Source organism: Mustelus asterias, chromosome 18 (assembly GCF_964213995.1).
Source record: "Mustelus asterias chromosome 18, sMusAst1.hap1.1, whole genome shotgun sequence".
Classification (NCBI taxonomy): Eukaryota; Metazoa; Chordata; class Chondrichthyes; order Carcharhiniformes; family Triakidae; genus Mustelus; species Mustelus asterias.
In genome coordinates this window covers 32,646,015-32,665,786 of record NC_135818.1, presented here as the reverse complement: position 1 = coordinate 32,665,786, position 19,772 = coordinate 32,646,015, and the positions used below count along the sequence as shown (strand labels likewise).

The window sequence follows — 19,772 nt, the reverse complement described above, 5'->3', positions numbered from 1 at the left end:
ATTTTAAACAGATCTAGCAACTCAAAACAGGGCATTGATGAGGCACTGTGGGCCATCAGCAGTAACAGAACTGTACTCGATCACAATCTGTAACCTCATGGCCTGGAATATCTCCCAGTTACCATTATCACCAAGCTCAAGCTGGGGGATCAACCCTGGTTAATAGAAAGTACAGGACGGCATGCCAGGAGCAACTCCTGGCAGACTAAAAATGAGGTGGCAGCCTGCTGAAGGTAAACACAGGACTACTTGCGTGTCAAACCGATTAAACAGCCAGAGCTAAACAATTCCACAACCAATGGATCAGATCCAAGCTCTGCAGTCCTGCTATGTCCAGCCAAGAATGATAGTGGACAATTAAACAACTCACTGGAGGAAGAGGCTCCACACATTTCCCTATCCTCAGTGATGGAGGAGCCCAGCACATCTGTGCAAAAAATAAGGCTGAAGCATTCGCAACAATCTTCAGCTAGAAGTGCAGAGTAGATGATCCATCTCAGCCTCCTCCAGAGGTCCCCAGCATCACGAATGCCAGTCTTCAGCATGTTCGATTCACTCCACATAATATCAAGAAATGGCTTAATGCATTGGATACTGAAGGTTACGGGCCCTAACAATATTTGAGCAATAGTACTGAAGACATGTGCTCCAAAACGTGCCCCTAGCAAAGCTGTTCCAGTACAGCTACAACATTGGCATCTACCTGGCAATGTGGAAAATTGCCAAGATATGTCCTGTATAGAAGAAACAGGACAAATGCAACCCGGCCAATTACCACCCCATAATAATAGAATCATAATAGAAACCCTGCAGTGCAGAAAGAGGCCATCTGGCCCATCGAGAAAAGAGGAGGAAGGCGGTGTTAATCGGGGACTCGACAGTAAGGGGGTCGGACAGGCGTTTTTGCGGAGGCAGACGGGAGTCTCGGATGGTGGTCTGCCTCCCTGGGGCCGGGATCCAGGATGTCGCTGGTCGACTCCCAGAAATCCTGAGGGGGGAAGGAGAGGAGCCAGAGGTAGCGGTACATATTAGTACCGCTGATGTGGGAAGGAAGGGGGAAGGGGTCATGAAAAGAGAGTATAGGGAATTAGGGAGACAGCTGAGGAGGAAAGCAAAGGTAGTAATCTCAGGATTGCTGCCGGTGCCACGGGAGGGTGAGGGCAGGAATGGAGTGAGGTGGAGGATGAATGTGTGGCTGAGGGACTGGTGCAGGGGGTGGAGATTCAGGTTCCTGGACCATTGGGACCTCTTTAGGGGCAGGTGTGACCTGTACACACAAAACGGGTGGCACTTGAATCCCAGGGGGACCAATATCCTGGCGGGAAGGTTGGCTAAGGCTACTGGGGAGAGTTTAAACTAGATAGGTTGGGGGGAGGGGATCGAGACGAGGTGACTGGGAGCGAGGAAGTTAGCTCGCAAACAGAGAAGGGTTATAGACAGTGCAAGAGGGAGGATGGACGGGGGATAGAGAAGGGGAGAGCTCAGACCAAAGGATTGAGATGTGTTTACTTTAATGCCAGGAGTATAGTGAATAAAGGGGATGAGCTCAGAGCTTGGATCGATGCCTGGAAGTGTGATGTGGTGGCCATTACGGAGACTTGGATGTCTCAGGGACAGGACTGGATACTCCAGGTGTCGGGATTCAGATGTTTCAGGAAGGACAGGGAGGGAGGCAAGAGAGGGGGTGGAGTGGCACTGCTGATCAGGAATAGTGTCACAGTTGTAGAGAAGGTGTATGCTGTGGAGGGATTGTCTACAGAGTCTCTGTGGGTGGAAGTTCGGAGTGGGAAGGGGTCGATCACTTTGCTGGGAGTTTTCTATAGGCCGCCCAATAGTAACAGGGAGGTGGAGGAGCGGATAGGGAAACAGATCCTGGAGAGATGCAGTAATAGCAGAGTTGTTGTGATGGGAGACTTTAATTTCCCAAACATAGATTGGAATATCCCTAGGGTAAGGGGATTGGATGGGGAGGAGTTCGTTAGGTGTGTTCAGGAGGGTTTTCTGACACAGCATGTGGACAGTTTCAAGGTGAGGGGGGGAGGTTTAACACGGATATCAGAAGGACATATTTTACACAGAGGGTGGTGGGGGCCTGGAATGCGCTGCCAGGCAAGGTGGTGGAGGCGGGCACACTGGGAATGTTTAAGACTTATCTAGATAGCCACATGAATGGAATGGGAATGGAGGGATACAAAAGAATGGTCTAGTTTGGACCAGGGAGCGGCGCGGGCTTGGAGGGCCGAAGGGCCTGTTCCTGTGCTGTATTGTTCTTTGTTCTTTGAGTCTGCACCAACCACAGTCCCACCCAGGCCTTACCCCCATATCCCTACACATTTTACCCGCTAATCCCTCTAACCTACACATCTCAGGACACCAAGGGGCAATTTTAGAATGCCAATCAACCTAACCCGCACATCTTTGGACTGTGGGAGGAAACCAGAGCACCCGGAGGAAACCCACGCAGACACGAGGAGAATGTGCAAACTCCACACAGACAGTGACCCAAGCCGGGAATCGAACCCAGGTCCCTGGAGCTGTGAAGCAGCAGTGCTAACCACTGTGCTACCGTGCCGCCCATTTACTCTTGTTCATCAGTAAAGTGATGGAAGGGGTCATTCAACAGTGCTATCAGGTAGCACTTACCCAGCCACTTACCCTGGTTCACTTCTGGCCTTGGGTCACTGTCAGTGTGGGTTTGCATGTTCTCCCCATGTCTGCGTGGGATTCTTCAGGATGCTCTGGTTTCCTTCCACAGTCCAAAATATGAAGGTTAGGCCATGGTAACTTGTCCCTTTGTGTCCAACGATGTGTCGGTTAAATGGGTTAACCATGGTAAATGTGTGGGGTTACAGGGATAGGACAGGGGAAAGGCCTGGATAAGATGCTTTGTCACAGAGTCGGTGCAGACTTGATGGACTGAGTAGCCTCCTTCCGCAATATAGAGATTCTAGAATTTTATGACTCACAACGTCCCCTGGGTGGATTCTCCTCTCTATGGTTGATTTGATTCTATGTTGAAGCAGCTAAAGATGGTTGGTCCTCAATCACTGCCCTGAGGAACTCATGCAGTGATGTCTTGGAGCTGAGATGATTGACCTCCAACTAACACAACAATCTTCATTTAGAATCATAGAATCATACAGTACAGAAGAGGCCCTTCGGCCCATCAAGTCTGCACCGACACGTGAGAAACACCTGAACTCCTGCCTAATCCCACCTACTAGCACTTGGCCCATAGCCCTGAATGTTATGATGTGCCAAGTGTTCATCCAGAAACTTTTTAGAGGATGTGAGGCAACTCGCCTCTACCACCTTCCCAGGCAGCGCATTTCAGACTGTCACCACCCTCACATCCCCTAAACCTCCTGCCCCTCACCTTGAACTTGTGACTGACCCTTCAAGTAAGGGAAATAGCCTTTCCCTATCTACTCTGTCCATGTGCCTCATAATCTTATACTCCTCAACTAGGTTGCCCCAGGTGTGCCAGGTATGACTTTAACCAGTGGAGACTTTTCCCCATGATTCCTATTGACTCCAGTTTTGTTACAGCTCCTTGATACTGTACTCAGTCAAATGCTACCTTGATGTCAAAGGCAATCACTCTCACCTCACCTTTTTGACTTGATTTGATTTATTATTGTCACATGTCACATACAGGGAAAAGTATGGTTTCTTGCGAGCTATACAGACAAAGCATACCATTCATAGAGAAGGAAATGAAACAGTGCAGAATGTAGTGTTACAGTCATAGCCAGGGTGTAGAGAAAGATCAACTTAATGCAAGGTGGGTCCATTCAAAAATCTGACGGCAGCTGGGAAGAAGCTGTTCTTGAGTCAGTTGGTACGTGACCTCAGACTTTTGTATCTGTTTCCTGATGGAAGACAGTGGAAGAGAGAATGTCCAGGGTGCGTGGGGTCCTTAATTATGCTGGCTGCTTTGCCAAGGCAGTGGGAAGTGTAGGCAGAGTCAATGGATGGGAGGCTGGTTTGCGTGATGGATTAGGCTACATTCACGACCTTTTGTAGTTTCTTGCAGTCTTGGGCAGAGCAGGAGCCATACCAAGCTGTGATACAACCAAAAGAATGCTTTCTATGGTGCATCTGTAAAAGTTGGTGAAAGTCGTAGCTGACATGTCAAATTTCCTTAGTCTTCTGAGAAAGTAGAGGCATTGGCGCGCTTTCTTAACTATAGGGTCGGCATGGGGGGACCAGGACAGGTTGTTGGTGATCTGGACACCTAAAAATTTGAAGTCCTTGACCCTTTCTACTTTGTCTCCGTTGCTGCAGACAGGGGCATGATCTCCCATACGCTTCCTGAAGTCGATGACAATTCTCCTTCGATTTGTTGACATTGAGGGAGAGATTATCGTTGCCGCACCAGTTCACCAGATTCTTTATCTCATTCCTGTACTCTGTCTCGTTATTGTTTGAGATCTGTCCCACTACGGTGATGTCATCAGCAAACTGAAAATCGAATTGGAGGGGAATTTGACCACACAATCATGGGTGTATAAGGAGTATAGTAGGGGGCTGAGAACACAGCCTTGTGGGACACTGGTGTTGAGGATGATCGTGGAGGAGGAGTTGTTGCCTATCCTTACTGATTGTGGTCTGTGAGTTAGGAAGTTCAGGATCCAGTCGCAGAGAGAGGAGCCGAGGCCCAGGACACGGAGGTTGAAGATGAGCTTTGTGGGAATAATGGTGTTGAAGGCTGAGCTGTAGTCAATAAATAGGAGTCTGACATAGGTGTATTTGTTATCTAGGTGTTCCATGGTTGAGCATAGGGCCAGGGAGATAGCGTCTGCTTTGGAGTTCAGCTCTTTGTCCATATTTGAACCAAGGCTGTAATGAGGTCAAGCAACGAGTGACCCTGGCAGAGTCCAAACTGAGGGTCCATGTTATTCATAGAATCCCTCGAGTGCTGAAGGAGGCCACTCGGCCCATCAAGTCTGCGTTGATTCTCTGACAGAATATCTTACCCAGGCCCTCTCCCCTGCCCTAACCCCATAACCCTACACACTCACCATGGCTAATCCATCTAATCTACACATCTTTGGACATTAAGGGGCAATTTAGCATGGTCAATCCACCTAACCTGCACATCTTTGGACTGAGAGAGGAAACCGGAGCATCCAGAGGAAATCCACGCAGACACGGGGAGAACGTGGAAACTCCACACAGTCATCAAGGCTGGAATTGAACCTGGATCCCTGGCACTGTGAAGCAGCAGTGCTAACCAATGCCAACCGCAATCAATGACCTTCCTTCCATCATAAGATCAGAAGTGGGGATGTTCGCTGATGATTGCACAATGTTCAGCACCATTCGTGATTCCTCATTTACTGAAGCAGTCCATGTCCAAATATAGCAAGACCTGACAATATCCAGGCCTGGGCTGACAAGTGGCAAGTAACATTCATACCATACAAGTGTCAGGAAACGACCATCTCTAACAAGAGAGAATCTAAAATCACCCCCTTTCAAGATCAAATACACTGACCAGAAACTGAACTGAACTGGACTAGCCATATACTATGGCCCTCAGAGCAGGTCAAAGACTAGGAATCCTGCAATGAGTAACTCACATCTTGACTCCCCAAAGCCTGTCTACTATGTACAAGGCACAAGTCAGGTTTCCACTTTCCTGAATGAGTGCAGTTCCAACAACACTCAAGAAGTTCAACATCATCCAGGACAAAGCACCCAATTGTTTGCTACCCCTTTGAGAAACATTCAATCACTCCACCACTGACGAACAGGAGCAGCCATATGTAACATCTGCAAGATGCATTGCAGAGACTCACCGAGGTTCCTTAGGCAGCACCTTCCAAACCCACGACCACTAACATCTAGAAGGACAAGAGCAGCAGTTACCGGGGAACCTCACCACTGGGAGGTTCCCCTCCAAGCATCTCACCATCCTGACTTGGAAATATATCGCCGTTCCTTCACCGTGGCTGAGTCAAAATCCTGGAACTCCCTCCCTAACAGCACTGTGGGTGTACCTACACCACATGGACTGCAGTGGTTCAAGAAGCAGCTCACCATCACCTTCTGAAGGGCAGGTATGGATGGACAATGATGACCTAGCCATCATTACACCTGAAATGAATAAATAAGAAGATCCTCTCCTTGTTATCACTCATCATTCATCTCTACCTCCTGGAGCACCAGTCTTTCTGGTGTAATCAAGTGGCTGCAACATTGATAGTTGTCCTGCAGGGAATATGGACTCATTTAGCCCAAGCTTCTGAATGTTGGCTGGTTTTAGTGTAATCATTCCAATTGGTAGCTCCAACAAAGCAATTAGGTTGCATTACGGTGTGCAATATCCTGATTAGCCTAAGAAACAGTCTGGAGTCAATGGTAAATCACTGTCTGAAACACATGGGCAATTGCTAATTCCCAAATGGAAGGATGCAAAAAGCAGATGAAAATAAAAATACAAGTTATAGGAACTTAAATTAAATTTGTTACAAAATGAAGGTTAGATTGGTAATTTTATTTACAGCTCATGTATCGCCACCCTGAAATAAATGCAGGTATCCCTTGACTAATTTATTTATTTTTTGACTGCCAAAGGGAGTGTGAATGAGAAAGGTGAGCAGCCCCAAATCAGCTGGCACCTAATCCTATCCAGCAAGGCACAGCATAAACAAAGCTAATTATTTAGATGTAGTTACACAGCCTACTTTTAAATACTCTTGTCCAGATATTCAGAGGTTTTCTGGGCATTGTGGGAAATAAGTATGTCAGCGAAGTGGGTGCATGGGAACTGGAAAGCAAAGCAATAAGCTGTTTTATCTTTGGTGTTACAGGGAGTGGGAAAAATTACATTATCTAAGTTTTCTCTTCCTGAATCATAGCTTTTGGAACATTATTTTGACAGTGGTCATGCAGTAGTCCATACATCCCTCACAAGGACAGTAAATGCCACACACCAACCTAACTTGGAACTATATCACCGCCCCTTCAGTGTTGCCAGGCCAAAAGCCTGGTATTCTCTTTCTAACAGCGCAGTGGGTGTACCACACTGGATTGAGCTGTTCAAGAAGGCACCTCACCTTCATATTGTCGAGGGCAATTCAGGGATGGGCAACAAATTTTGGTTTAGCCAGTGACACATCCCATGACAAACTAAAAAAAATACTGTGACACTTGCACAGTTTGAGTTTGCTGTGTGGCATCAAGGTGTCTAAAATGGGGGAAAATTACAAATTAATGAGCATAATCAAAGATAATTAACCATTCAACCCATTATATTCATCCATCCAGAACAACTCTCCAGTCCCTCTATACTACATCAGTTTGTTTCTTAAATGATTTTGATGTTTCCATTTCTGCCACTCTGCCTTCAAGTCCATCCCCTAATTGTTAATTGGGGAGACCCGGGGAGAATGTGTAAACTCCACACAGACAGTGACCCAAGCCGGGAATTGAATCCAGGCCCCTGGTGCTTTGAGGCAGCAGTGCTAACCTCTGTGCCACCATGCCATCCACAATCTACCTCCTAGATTTCTCCCTTGCTGGCTGAAAAGCCCAAACCTCTCAAGTCTTTTTTCATATCGCAGAACCATAACACCAGGAATAAAACTTCTGGCTCTTTTCTACACTTGGTTGCTTTGTTTCTTGGTGACGGTGGATGTAACACTCTGTGTATTGAGTGCTGTACAGGTTGATCACAATTCTTCCTCTACTGTTTTGGCTATGCAGTTGAACATTTCCCTTGCTTTGCATTGGTTGAGCATGTTCAAACTACTAAGATTCTGATATTTCCTTCACCTCTATTCTTATGCTGAGGTATTGTGCCAGACTAGGCTGTATTTTTGTGGTGTCAGGATGATCATTTTTGCACCTCTGGCTCAAAAAGAAAATTTGGAAAGGTGACTGTCTTTTGGGCAACAGACAGAAGTCCCTTTTAGGGCTGATAGATCACTGATAGATTGGCTGTGAAAGATCTGTGAAAGATTAGTACATCCACCAGATCCTCTTGTAGTGAACACCTCTGGTGGTAGTGTCAATTGAAATTGGCACTTGAAGAATAAAACATACTTTGTAACATAACTCGCAAAAACATCAAAGAAGCAGAACCATGAAAGATATCCTTCAACATATTCTAATGCAAAATGGTAAGCGCCTTGCAATTTGGCAAAAATTGTTCCTTTCACATTGAATAGTCAATGCATGAAGAAATGACATTTACGCAGTGTATCTAAAATCGAGAATCCTGAGTTGGATAGTTAAGCAGCCTTATACCTGTTTCAGGTGAGTGGACCATTCACCCACATGCTGGCTTGCCTGAAAATGAGATCCGGCATGTCTTAGGCATTAACTGGGTGGCTGAAATGCACTGCCTCCCAATTTTCAACTCTTTGCTGCCAGATTTACAAGTGCAAAATAGACAGCCATGAGTTTAATTTCTCCTCCATCACCTGCAAATGGTTCTTTGGAAACATATCTGTTCAAATACATTGATTTAAAAAATGTGTTTCTACAGACAAACAAAAGATAATATGATTGTAAAGGAAAATACAGTCAAGTTCGTTATTTCCTGTCCAATCAAGTGTCTCCTTGAGATTTCATGTGTATAAGTCATCAAGAATTTTGGATGGTCTTACTGACATATTGCTTGTGAATATTCATTTCTCATTTAAATCTCACTCATTAGCATTAGCTTCAGGATTACTTCTATGTTTCTTTAAGAGCAAGTTTCATTTGAAGGTCTCACCTGTGAACTGCAGCTGAGCAAATACTGGAGACTGAGGCATACACTCCAGATCCCCAGACTGATAGCTGGGAGTGATCACAACGCGGTGGGCACAGTACATCCACCAGATCCTCCTTGTAGTGAGCACCTCTGGTGGTACAGTCAATTGAAATTGGCACTTGAAGAATAAAACATACTTTGTAACATAACTCGCAATAAACATCAAAGAAACAGAACCGTCAAAGGTATCCTTCAGCATATTAACGCAAAATGGTAAGCGCCTTGCAATTTGGCAAAAATTGTTCCTTTCACATTGAATAGTCAATGCATGAAGAAATGACATTTACGTAGTGTGAATTTATGGAGCATCTGATGCATGAGGTCTTGAAATAAGCATATTATTGTGTCCCAATAAATATAGAGATTGCTTGTACAGTACTTTAAAAATCTTTTAAATGGAATATGTCCAGTGAAACAAAGCAAACATGCACAGGATCATTGCTTTTTACAAAACCTACCTGCTCCTTGGTCTCCCTTTGCTGGCGAAGTGAATGTTAAGACTCCTGCACACATCAAAGTGAATAATATCTTAATTCCAGAGCATGACTTTCAACGATAAGTGCAAGAATCAGTCACAGCAGTGCAAAACACGGCATGAAATAATTTCCAGTAATTCAAATTCATTTCTCATTAAAAATGTGAACGAGGCAACATAAATAAAGATGCAAATTGGAAATGTTGTGCTAACAACGATTAAGTGAACTAAGCGACTTTGAATGTAAAGGAATTTACAAAATATCACGCATTTTGTGAAAATCTCTGTAAATTCAGGAACCAGCACTTTGGAGCAACTTGCTCCGTGATGCCCACCTCTCGACAGGATGACTTCATCTGCCGCTTTCATATCTACCCGCTATACACGGGACAGAGCTGTTCTCCCCCTCCTGCAAAGTGGGGACCCGGGACTTCTCTCAATCGTCTGAAGCGCGCCAGTTCCTTGACTGTTTGCTGAATTATTGTTTGAGGCACTTACCGAGAGAAAAGATCGCCAAGCCCAGACCAGACATTGCAACAGCATCCAAAGTCTCCCAGTTCCAGAGCTGCTCACAGAAATCACAAATCACCCACAGCAAGGTTAAACAGCGAAATGCTCGACAGTCAAAGCTACAGGATAATGTCTGAACCAAAAATACCGAAAACAAGAAAGTTTACCAGATCAAACAGGATCGTCCCAACTGGAAGATCCCTTCTAACAGTCCCATGCAACAGATCCAGAATGGTACATTACGCTTTATTTTACTCGATTTATCCATTGCCGTCGGGGAACAAAATAAAGCCTCAGATACCGTTCTATACATATTAGCAACTATAGCAAATAAAAGCAGTAAGGAAATGCCCAACAAGGGTTTTCATCAAGCTTATTCTCCTGATCCATTTGTCAATAATTCATAGGAAACTTCATATCTCTTTCAATTGGTATTGGACCTGTATCAGCAATTCTACCTTGGTTATGGTTGTACCATACCTTGCATATATTTACAATCTACTTATTAATAAACAGGATCCAAATGCATTGTGCAGAAACAGGGCTTTCGTTAACAGTAAATTAGAACTAGGCTTTCCCACTAGTTTTCAGCAAATACCTGTGTGCGGCAAGTTCCTATTCATACAAGGCACTTACACTCTCCGCCGTGATTAGGAACTGATCTACTTCAGCCGCTCCCGGAATCAGCACAAATCTGAAAAATTAAGCTCAACCCAAACTTCTCAAATCCACCTAAATACGCAAAGTTGCGTCACGTCGAGGCGCTCCACTTTTGCCAATGACTGATTTTTTTTATATAATATTTGGCACTCTGGCGGTAACTGGAGTTTACAAATCCATGAACGATTGAAAACCGACTTTGTGAATCAGTGTGACTATAAAACAATATCTGCCCCGAAAATAATACCAGGTGTTTGGTGATAATCCAGTTTAAACCCTCAAAAAACACTGGAAATGAAAATCACCCGCAAAGAAAAACAGTCCAACTATAAACACCCAAACTGAAAAACAGTCAAACTATAAACACCCAAACTGAATAGCAGCCAAACAATAAACACCCGAATTGAAAAACAGTCAAATTATAAACACACAAACTGAAAAACAGCTAAACTATAAACACCCAAACCGAAACACAGTCGAACTATAAACACCCGAACTGAAAAACAATCAAACAATAAACACCAAAACTGAAAAACAGTCAAACTCTAAATACCCAAACTGAAAAAATAGTCGAACTAAAAACACCCGAACTGAAAGACAGTCAAACAATAAATACCAAACCGAAACGCATGCAAACTATAAACACCCGAACTGAAAAAACACCCAATCTGAAAAGCTCCCAAACTGAAAAATACTCCAACTGAAAAACTCCCAACCTGAAAAACACCCCAACTGAAAAATACACAAACAGAAAAAACCCCAATTGAAAAACACCTCAACTGAAAAACACCCCAACTGAAAAGTACCCCAAGTGAAAAACTCCCAAACTGAAAAACTCCCAAACCGAAAAACACACCAACTGAAAAAAACCCCAACTGAAAAACAAACAAACTGAAAAACACCCACACTGAAAAACACCCCAGGTGAAAACCTCCCAAGCTGAAAAACAGCCCAACTGAAAAACTCACAGACTGAAAAACACTCCAACTGAAAAGCATCCCAAGTGAAAAACTCCAAAACTGAAAAACTCTCAAACTGAAAAACTCCCAAACTGAAAGACACACCAACTGAAAAAAAAACCCAACTGAAATACACCCAAACTATTAAGCACACCAAGTGAAAAACACCCCAAAAAAGACCCCAATTGAAAAACAATCAAACTGAAAAACACCCCAATTGAAAAGCACCCAAACTGAAAAACACCCCAACTGAAAAACACCCCAAGTGAAAAAGACCACAAATGAAAAACACCCCAAGCGAAAAACTTCCAAACTGAAAAACACCCAAACTGAAATACACCCCAACAGAAAAACACCTCAACTGAAAAACATCCCAACTGAAAAACACCCCAAGCTAAAAACTTCCTAACTGAAAAACACCCAAACTGAAAAACTCCCAAACTGAAAAACACCCCAACTGAAAAACATCCCAACTGAAAAACACCCCAAGCTAAAAACTTCCTAACTGAAAAACACCCAAACTGAAAAACTCCCAAACTGAAAAACACCCCAACTGAAAAACACCCCAAGCTAAAAACTTCCTGACTGAAAAACACCCAAACTGAAAAACTCCCAAACTGAAAAACACCTCAAGTGAAAAACTCCCAAATTGAAAAACTCCCAAACTGAAAAACACCCGACCTGAAAATCAACCAATCTGAAAAACACCACAACTGAAAAACCCCCAAACTGAATAACACAACTGAAAATAAACCCAACTGGGAAACACCCCAACTGAAAAACACCCCAAGTGAAAAAACACCCAATTTGAAAAACACCCAAAATGAAAAACTCACAAAATGAAAAACACACAAACTGAAAAACACCCAATTTGAAAAACACCCAAACTGAAAAACTCCCAAACTGACAAACACCCCAACTGAAAACCAATCTGAAAAACACACCAAATGAAAAACACCCAAACTGAAAAACGCCACAACTGAAAATAAACCCAACTGGAAAACACCCCAACTGAAAAACACCCCAACTGAAAAACACCCCAAGTGAAAAACACCCCAACTGAAAAACACCCAATTTGAAAAACACCCAAACTGAAGAACTCCCAAACTGAAACTCTCCCAAACTGAAAAATACCCCAACTGAAAAACTTCCAAACTGAAAAACATCCAATTTGAAAAACACCCAACCTGGAAAACTACCAAACTGAAAAACACCGCAAGTGAAAAATACCCCAACCAAAAAAGACCCCAAGTGAAAAACAATCAAACTGAAAAACTGCCAAACTGAAAAAATACCAAACTGAAAAACACACCAACTGAAAAATACCCAACTGAAAAACACCCGAAGTAAAAACTCCCAAACTGAAAAACACCCAATTTGAAAAACACCCCAACTGAAAAACACCCCAAGTGAAAAACTCCCAAACTGAAAAACTCCCAAACTGAAAAACACCCCAATTTGGAAAACACCCCAACTGAAAAACACCCCAACTGAAAAACACCCATCTGAAAAACACCCCAAGTGAAAAACTGCCAAACTGAAAATCTCCCAAACTGAAAAACACCCCAACTGAAATACACCCAATTTCAAAAACACCCAAACTGAAAACTCCCAAACTGAAAAACACCCCAACTGAAAAACACCCCAACTGAAAAACACCCCAAGTGAAAAACGTTTAAACTGAAAAACTCCCAATCTGTAAAACACCCAATCTGAAAACTGCACCAACAGAAAAACACCCAAACTGAAAAACAACCCAGGTGAAAACTCCCAAACTGAAAGACACCACAACTGAAAAAAACCCCAACTGAAAAACACCCAAGCTGAAAAACACCCCAACTGAAAAACTCCCAAACTGAAAAACACCCAATTTGAAAAACACCCCAACTGAAAAACTCCCAAACTGAAAAACACCCCAAATGTTACAGCGGTACTCAGGCAGGATAGATTAGGGAGCTTGTCTACAGAGGCTCGATGGGTGGAGCTGAGAAACAGGAAAGGTATGACCACATTAATGGGGTTGTATTATAATAGTCAGCGAGAATTGAAGGAGCAAATCAGCAGAGAGATAGCTGACAACTGCAAAAACGCAAAGTTGTGATAATAGGGGATTTTAATTTTCCACATATAGATTGGGACTCGCATACTGTTAAAGGTTTAGACAGGGTAGAGTTTGTAAAATGTGTTCAGGAGAATTTTCTACATCAGTATATAGAGGTGCCAACTAGAGAGGATGCGATATTGGGAAATGAGTTAGGGCAGGTGATGGATGTGAGTGTGAGGGAACACTTTGGATCCAGTGATCATAATGCCATTAGTTTCAACCTGATCATGGACAAGGATAGATCTGGTCCTCGGGTTGAAGTTCCGAACTGGAAAAAGGCCAAATTTGATGAAATGAGAAGGGATCTGGGAAGTGTGGATGGGCACAGGCTGTTCTCTGGTAAGGATGTAAATGGAAAGTGGGAGGTCTTCAAAGGAGAAATTTTGAGAGTGCAGAGTTTGTATGTTCCTGTCAGGATTAAAGGCAAAGTAAATAGGAATAAGGAACCTTGGTTCTCAAGGGAGATTGTAACAGATTAAGAGGAAGAGAGATTTGTATGAAATGTACAGGCAGCAAGGAACAGATCAAATGCTCGATGAGTATAAAAAGTGCCAGAAGCTACTTAAGAGGGAAATCAGGAGGCTAAAAGAAGACATGAGGTTGCTTTGGCAGAGTGAAGGAAAATCCAAAGAGCTTCTATAGGTATGTTAGGAGCAAAAGGATAGTGAGGGATAAAATTGGTCCTCTTGCAGACCAGAGTGGTAGACTGTGTATGGAACCAAAAGAGATGGGGGAGATACTAAATGTTTTTTTTGCATCCGTATTTACTGAGGAAACGGGCATGGAGTCTACGGAAATAGGGCAAACAGGTAGGGAGGGATCACTTTTAACATTTAAGAAGAACTTGGACGGGTTCATGGAAGAGAGGGGTGTGGAGGGATATGGTCCAAGTGCAGGTCAGTGGGACTCGGCAAAAAATGGGTTGGCACAGACAAGAAGGGCCAAAAGGCCTGTTACTGAGCTGTAATTTTCTATGGTTCTATGATAAACACCCCAAGTGAAAAACGCTAAATCTGAAAAACTCCCAAACTGAAAAATACCCCAACTGAAAACCAATCTGAAAAACACACCAAATGAAAAACACCCAAACTGAAAAACATCACAACTGAAAATAAACCCAACTGAAAAACATCCCAACTGAAAAACACCTCAACTGAAAAACATCCCAAGTGAACAACTCCCAAACTGAAAAACACCCAATTTGAAAAACACCCAAACTGAAAAACTCCCAAACTGAAAAACTCCCCAAGTGAAAATTCCGAAATTGAAAAACTCCCAAACTGAAAAGCTCCCAAACTGAAAAACACCCAATTTGAAAAACTCCCACACTGAAAAACTTCCAAACTGAAAAACACCCCAACTCAAAACCTCCCAAACTGAAAAACACCCAATTTGAAAAACTCCCACACTGAAAAACTCCCAAACTGAAAAACACCCCAACTCAAAACCTCCCAAACTGAAAAACACCCAATTTGAAAAACACCCAAACTGAAAAACTCCCAAACTGAAAAACACCCCAACTGAAAAACTCCCCAAGTGAAAATTCCGAAATTGAAAAACTCCCAAACTGAAAAGCTCCCAAACTGAAAAACACCCCAACTCAAAACCTCCCAAACTGAAAAACACCCAATTTGAAAAACTCCCACACTGAAAATCTCCGAAACTGAAAACCATCCAAACTGAAAAGTACCCCAAGTGAAAAACTCCCAAATTGAAAATCTCCCAAACTGAAAAACTCCCAAACTGAAAAGCTCCCAAACTGAAAAACACCCAATCTGAAAAACACCCAAACTGAAAAACTCCCAAACTGAAAAACTCCCAAACTGAAAAGCTCCCAAACTGAAAAACACCCAATCTGAAAAACACCCAAACTGAAAAACTCCCAAACTGAAAAACACCCCAACTCAAAACCTCCCAAACTGAAAAACACCCAATTTGAAAAACTCCCACACTGAAAATCTCCGAAACTGAAAACCATCCAAACTGAAAAGTACCCCAAGTGAAAAACTCCCAAATTGAAAATCTCCCAAACTGAAAAACTCCCAAACTGAAAAGCTCCCAAACTGAAAAACACCCAATCTGAAAAACACCCAAACTGAAAAACTCCCAAACTGAAAAACTCCCAAACTGAAAAACACCCCAAGTCAAAAACACCCCAAGTGAAAAACACCCCAACTGAAAAACTCCCAAACTGAAAAGCTCCCAAACTGAAAAACACCCCAACCCAAAACCTCCCAAACTGAAAACACCCAATTTGAAAAACACACTCACTGAAAAACTCCCCAACTAAAGAACACCCCAACTGAAAAACTCCCAAACTGAAAAATACTCAATTTGAAAAACGCCCACACTGAAAATCTCCGAAACTGAAAACCATCCAAACTGAAAAACACCCCAACTGAAAAAAACCCCAACTGAAAAACAACCAAACTGAAAAGTACCCCAAGTGAAAAACTCCCAAATTGAAAATCTCCCAAACTGAAAAACTCCCAAACTGAAAAACACCCCAACTGAAAAACTCCCCAAGTGAAAAACTCCGAAATTGAAAAACTCCCAAACTGAAAAGCTCCCAAACTGAAAAACACCCCAACTCAAAACCTCCCAAACTGAAAAACACCCAATTTGAAAAACACACTCACTGAAAAACTCCCCAACTAAAGAACACCCCAACTGAAAAACTCCCAAACTGAAAAATACTCAATTTGGAAAACTCCCACACTGAAAATCTCCGAAACTGAAAACCATCCAAACTGAAAGACACCCCAAGTGAAAAACTCCCAAACTGAAAAACACCCCAACTGAAAAAAACCCCAACTGAAAAACAACCAAACTGAAAAGTACCCCAAGTGAAAAACTCCCAAATTGAAAATCTCACAAACTGAAAAGCTCCCAAACTGAAAAACCCCCAAACTGAAAAACTCCCAAACTGAAAAACTCCCAAACTGAAAAACCCCCAAACTGAAAAACCCCCAAACTAAAAAACACCCCAAGTGAAAAACACCCCAAGTGAAAAACACCCCAACTGAAAAACACACCAACTGAAAAACACCCCAAATGAAAAACTCACAAACTGAAAAACTGCCAACCTGAAAAACAGCCCAACTGAAAAACACCCATTTGAAAAACACAACAGTTTGAAAAACAGCCAAACTGAAAAACTCCGCAGGGCTCTGTATTGGGACCTCTGCTGTTTGTGATTTATATAAACGATCTGGAAGAAGGTGTAACTGGGGTGATCAGTAAGTTTGCGGACGACACAAAATTGGCAGGACTTGCAGATAGTGAGGAGCATTGTCAGAAGCTACAGAAGGATATAGATAGGCTGGAAATTTGGGCAGATGGAGTTCAATCCTGATAAATGCAAAGTGATGCATTTTGGTAGAGATAATGTAGGGAGGAGCTATATGATAAATGGCAGAACCATAAAGGGTGTAGATACGCAGAGGGACCTGGGTGTGAAAGTCCACAGATCCTTGAAGGTGACATCACAGGTGGAGAAGGTGGTGAAGAAGGCATATGGCATGCTTGCCTTTATAGGACGGGGCATAGAGTATAAAAGTTGGGGGTCTGATGTTGCAGATGTATAGAACGTTGGTTCGGCCGCATTTGGAATACTGCGTCCAGTTCTGGTCACCACACTACCAGAAGGACGTGAAGGCTTTGGAGAGAGTACAGAGGAGGTTTACCAGGATGTTGCCTGGTATGGAGGGGCTTAGTTATGAGGAGAGATTGGGTAAACTGGGGTTGTTCTCCCTGGAAAGACGGAGGATGAGGGGAGACTTAATAGAGGTGTATAAAATTATGAAAGGCATAGATAGGGTGAACGGTGGGAAGCTTTTCCCCAGGTCGGTGGTGACGTTCACGAGGAGTCATAGGTTCAAGGTGAAGGGGGGGAGGTTTAACACAGATATCAGAAGGACATATTTTACACAGAGGGTGGTGGGGACCTGGAATGCGCTGCCAGGCAAGGTGGTGGAGGCGGACACACTGGGAATGTTTAAGACTTATCTGGACAGCCATATGAACGGAGTGGGAATGGAGGGATACAAAAGAATGGTCTAGTTTGGACCAGGGAGCGGCACGGGCTTGGAGGGCCGAAGGGCCTGTTCCTGTGCTGTATCGTTCTTTGTTGTTTGAAAAACTCCCAAACTGAAAAACATCCAAACTGAAAAACACCCCAACTGAAAAAAACCCCAACTGAAAAACACCCAATTTGAAAAACACCCAAACTGAAAAATTCCCAAACTGAAAAATTCCAAACTGAAAAACTCTCAAACTGAAAAACACACCAAGTGAAAAACACCCAAACTGAAAAAAATACAGGGAGGGATTTTCCGGCCGCGTTCGCCCCAAGGCCGGAAACTTCTGCCTGAGTTCAACGAACCTTTGCATGGACTGCCCCTGCCTGTTGCGATTCCCATGGCGGGCAGAACGGGAAAAACACACAAAGAGAAAATCTGCTTTCCATTTCGATAATAAACACGTGGCTGAGGAACTGGTGCAGGGGGCAGTGTTTCCAATTCTTGGATCATTGGGACCTCTTCTGGGGCAAGTGGGACCTGTACAAGAGAGACGGGTTACACCTAAACTACAAGGGGACCAATATACTTGCAGGGAGATTTGCTAGTGTTATTGGGGAGCATTTAAACTAGATTTGCAGGGGGATGGGAACCAGAGTGCCAGAGCAGATAGTGGAGCAGGGGTAAAAAGACAGGTTAGTTCAAGCAAAATCACAAATGGAAGGGTAGAGTGTGGTGGAAATAATCTTTTGAGGTGTGTCTATTTCAATGCCAGGAGTATTGTGGGGAAGGCAGATGAGCTGAAGGCGTGGATAGACACATGGAAATATGACATTATAGCCATTAGTGAAACTTGGCTACAGGAGGGGCAGGACTGGCAGCTCAATGTTCCAGGGTTCCAATGTTTCAGGCGGGATAGAGGCAGAGGGATAAAAGGTGGGGGGGTGGCATTGTTGGTCAGGGAAAATGTTACAGCGGTACTCAGGCAGGATAGATTAGGGAGCTTGTCTACAGAGGCCCTATGGGTGGAGCTGAGAAACAAGAAAGGTATGACCACATTGATGGGATTGTATTATAGACCACCCAATAGTCAGTGAGAATTGGAGGAGCAAATCAGTGGAGAGATAGCTGACAACTGCAAGAAACACAAAGTTGTGATAGTAGGGGATTTTAATTTTCCACATATAGATTGGGACTCGCATACTGTTAAAGGTTTAGATGGGGTAGAGTTTGTAAAATGTGTTCAGGAGAATTTTCTACATCAGTATATAGATGTGCCAACTAGAGAGGATGCGATATTGGATCTCCTATTGGAAAATGAGTTAGGGCAGGTGATGGATGTGAGTGTGAGGGAACACTTTGGATCCAGTGATCATAATGCCATTAGTTTCAACCTGATCGTGGATAAGGATAGATCTGGTCCTCGGGTTGAAGTTCTGAACTGGAAAAAGGCCAAATTTGATGAAATGAGAAGGGATCTGGGAAGTATGGATTGGCACAGGCTGTTCTCTGGTAAGGATGTAAATGGAAAGTGGGAGGCCTTCAAAGGAGAAATTTTGAGAGTGCAGAGTTTGTATGTTCCTGTCAGGATTAAAGGCAAAGTAAATCGGAATAAGGAACAAAGAACAAAGAACAAAGAACAATACAGCACAGGAACAGGCCCTTCGGCCCTCCAAGCCCGCGCCGCTCCCCGGTCCAGGATTGAATCCTGAATCCAGGATCCCCGCCCAATTTTCCAGCCTATCTACATCCTAATATCCTATCCACCGAGCTGTCCCTCACAGCTACGATGCTTTGTTCATCACAACCTATTAACTCACCCCCACCCCACCATTCCAGACCATGTGATCTCCAGGGAGAGGCGAAAACCCAGAGTGAAAACCCCAGGGCCAATATGGGGAAAGAAAATCTGGGAAATTCCTCTCCGACCCCCTGAGGCGATCGAAACGAGTCCAGGAGATCACACTGGCCCTGATCAGAAAATGCTTCCCAACCCTATTCATTTCCACTTCTGCTTTACGAACACCATCTGAATTCCCTGCCCCCGACTGGCACCAGCAAGATGATCATAGAATGAAGCCTTGAAACGAGAAACAAAGAACAATTAGCCCGCGCCGCTCCCTAGTCCAAACTAGACCACTCTTTTGTATCCCTCCATTTCCACTCCGTTCATATAGCTGTCTAGGTAAGTCTTAAACGTTCCCAGTGTGTCTGCCTCCACCACCTTGCCCGGCAACACATTCCAGGCCCCCACGACCCTCTGTGTAAAATATGTCCT

At 43.6% G+C, this 19,772-nt stretch overlaps 1 protein-coding gene across 1 annotated transcript in view; it reads right to left on the bottom strand.

Annotated features, from left to right (window-relative positions):
• coch (coagulation factor C homolog, cochlin (Limulus polyphemus)) overlaps positions 1-9,801 on the bottom strand; it is a 123,834-nt gene extending 114,033 nt beyond the window's left edge. The window contains exons 1-3 of the mRNA XM_078233175.1: positions 9,741-9,801; positions 9,226-9,270; positions 8,729-8,885 (exon numbers count right to left, since the gene is read on the bottom strand). Of these exons, the coding sequence (XP_078089301.1) occupies positions 8,729-8,885; positions 9,226-9,270; positions 9,741-9,774 (236 nt within the window). The 5' untranslated portion in view covers positions 9,775-9,801. The remainder of the gene's footprint in view (positions 1-8,728; positions 8,886-9,225; positions 9,271-9,740) is intronic.
• Positions 9,802-19,772: the final 9,971 nt, after the last annotated feature.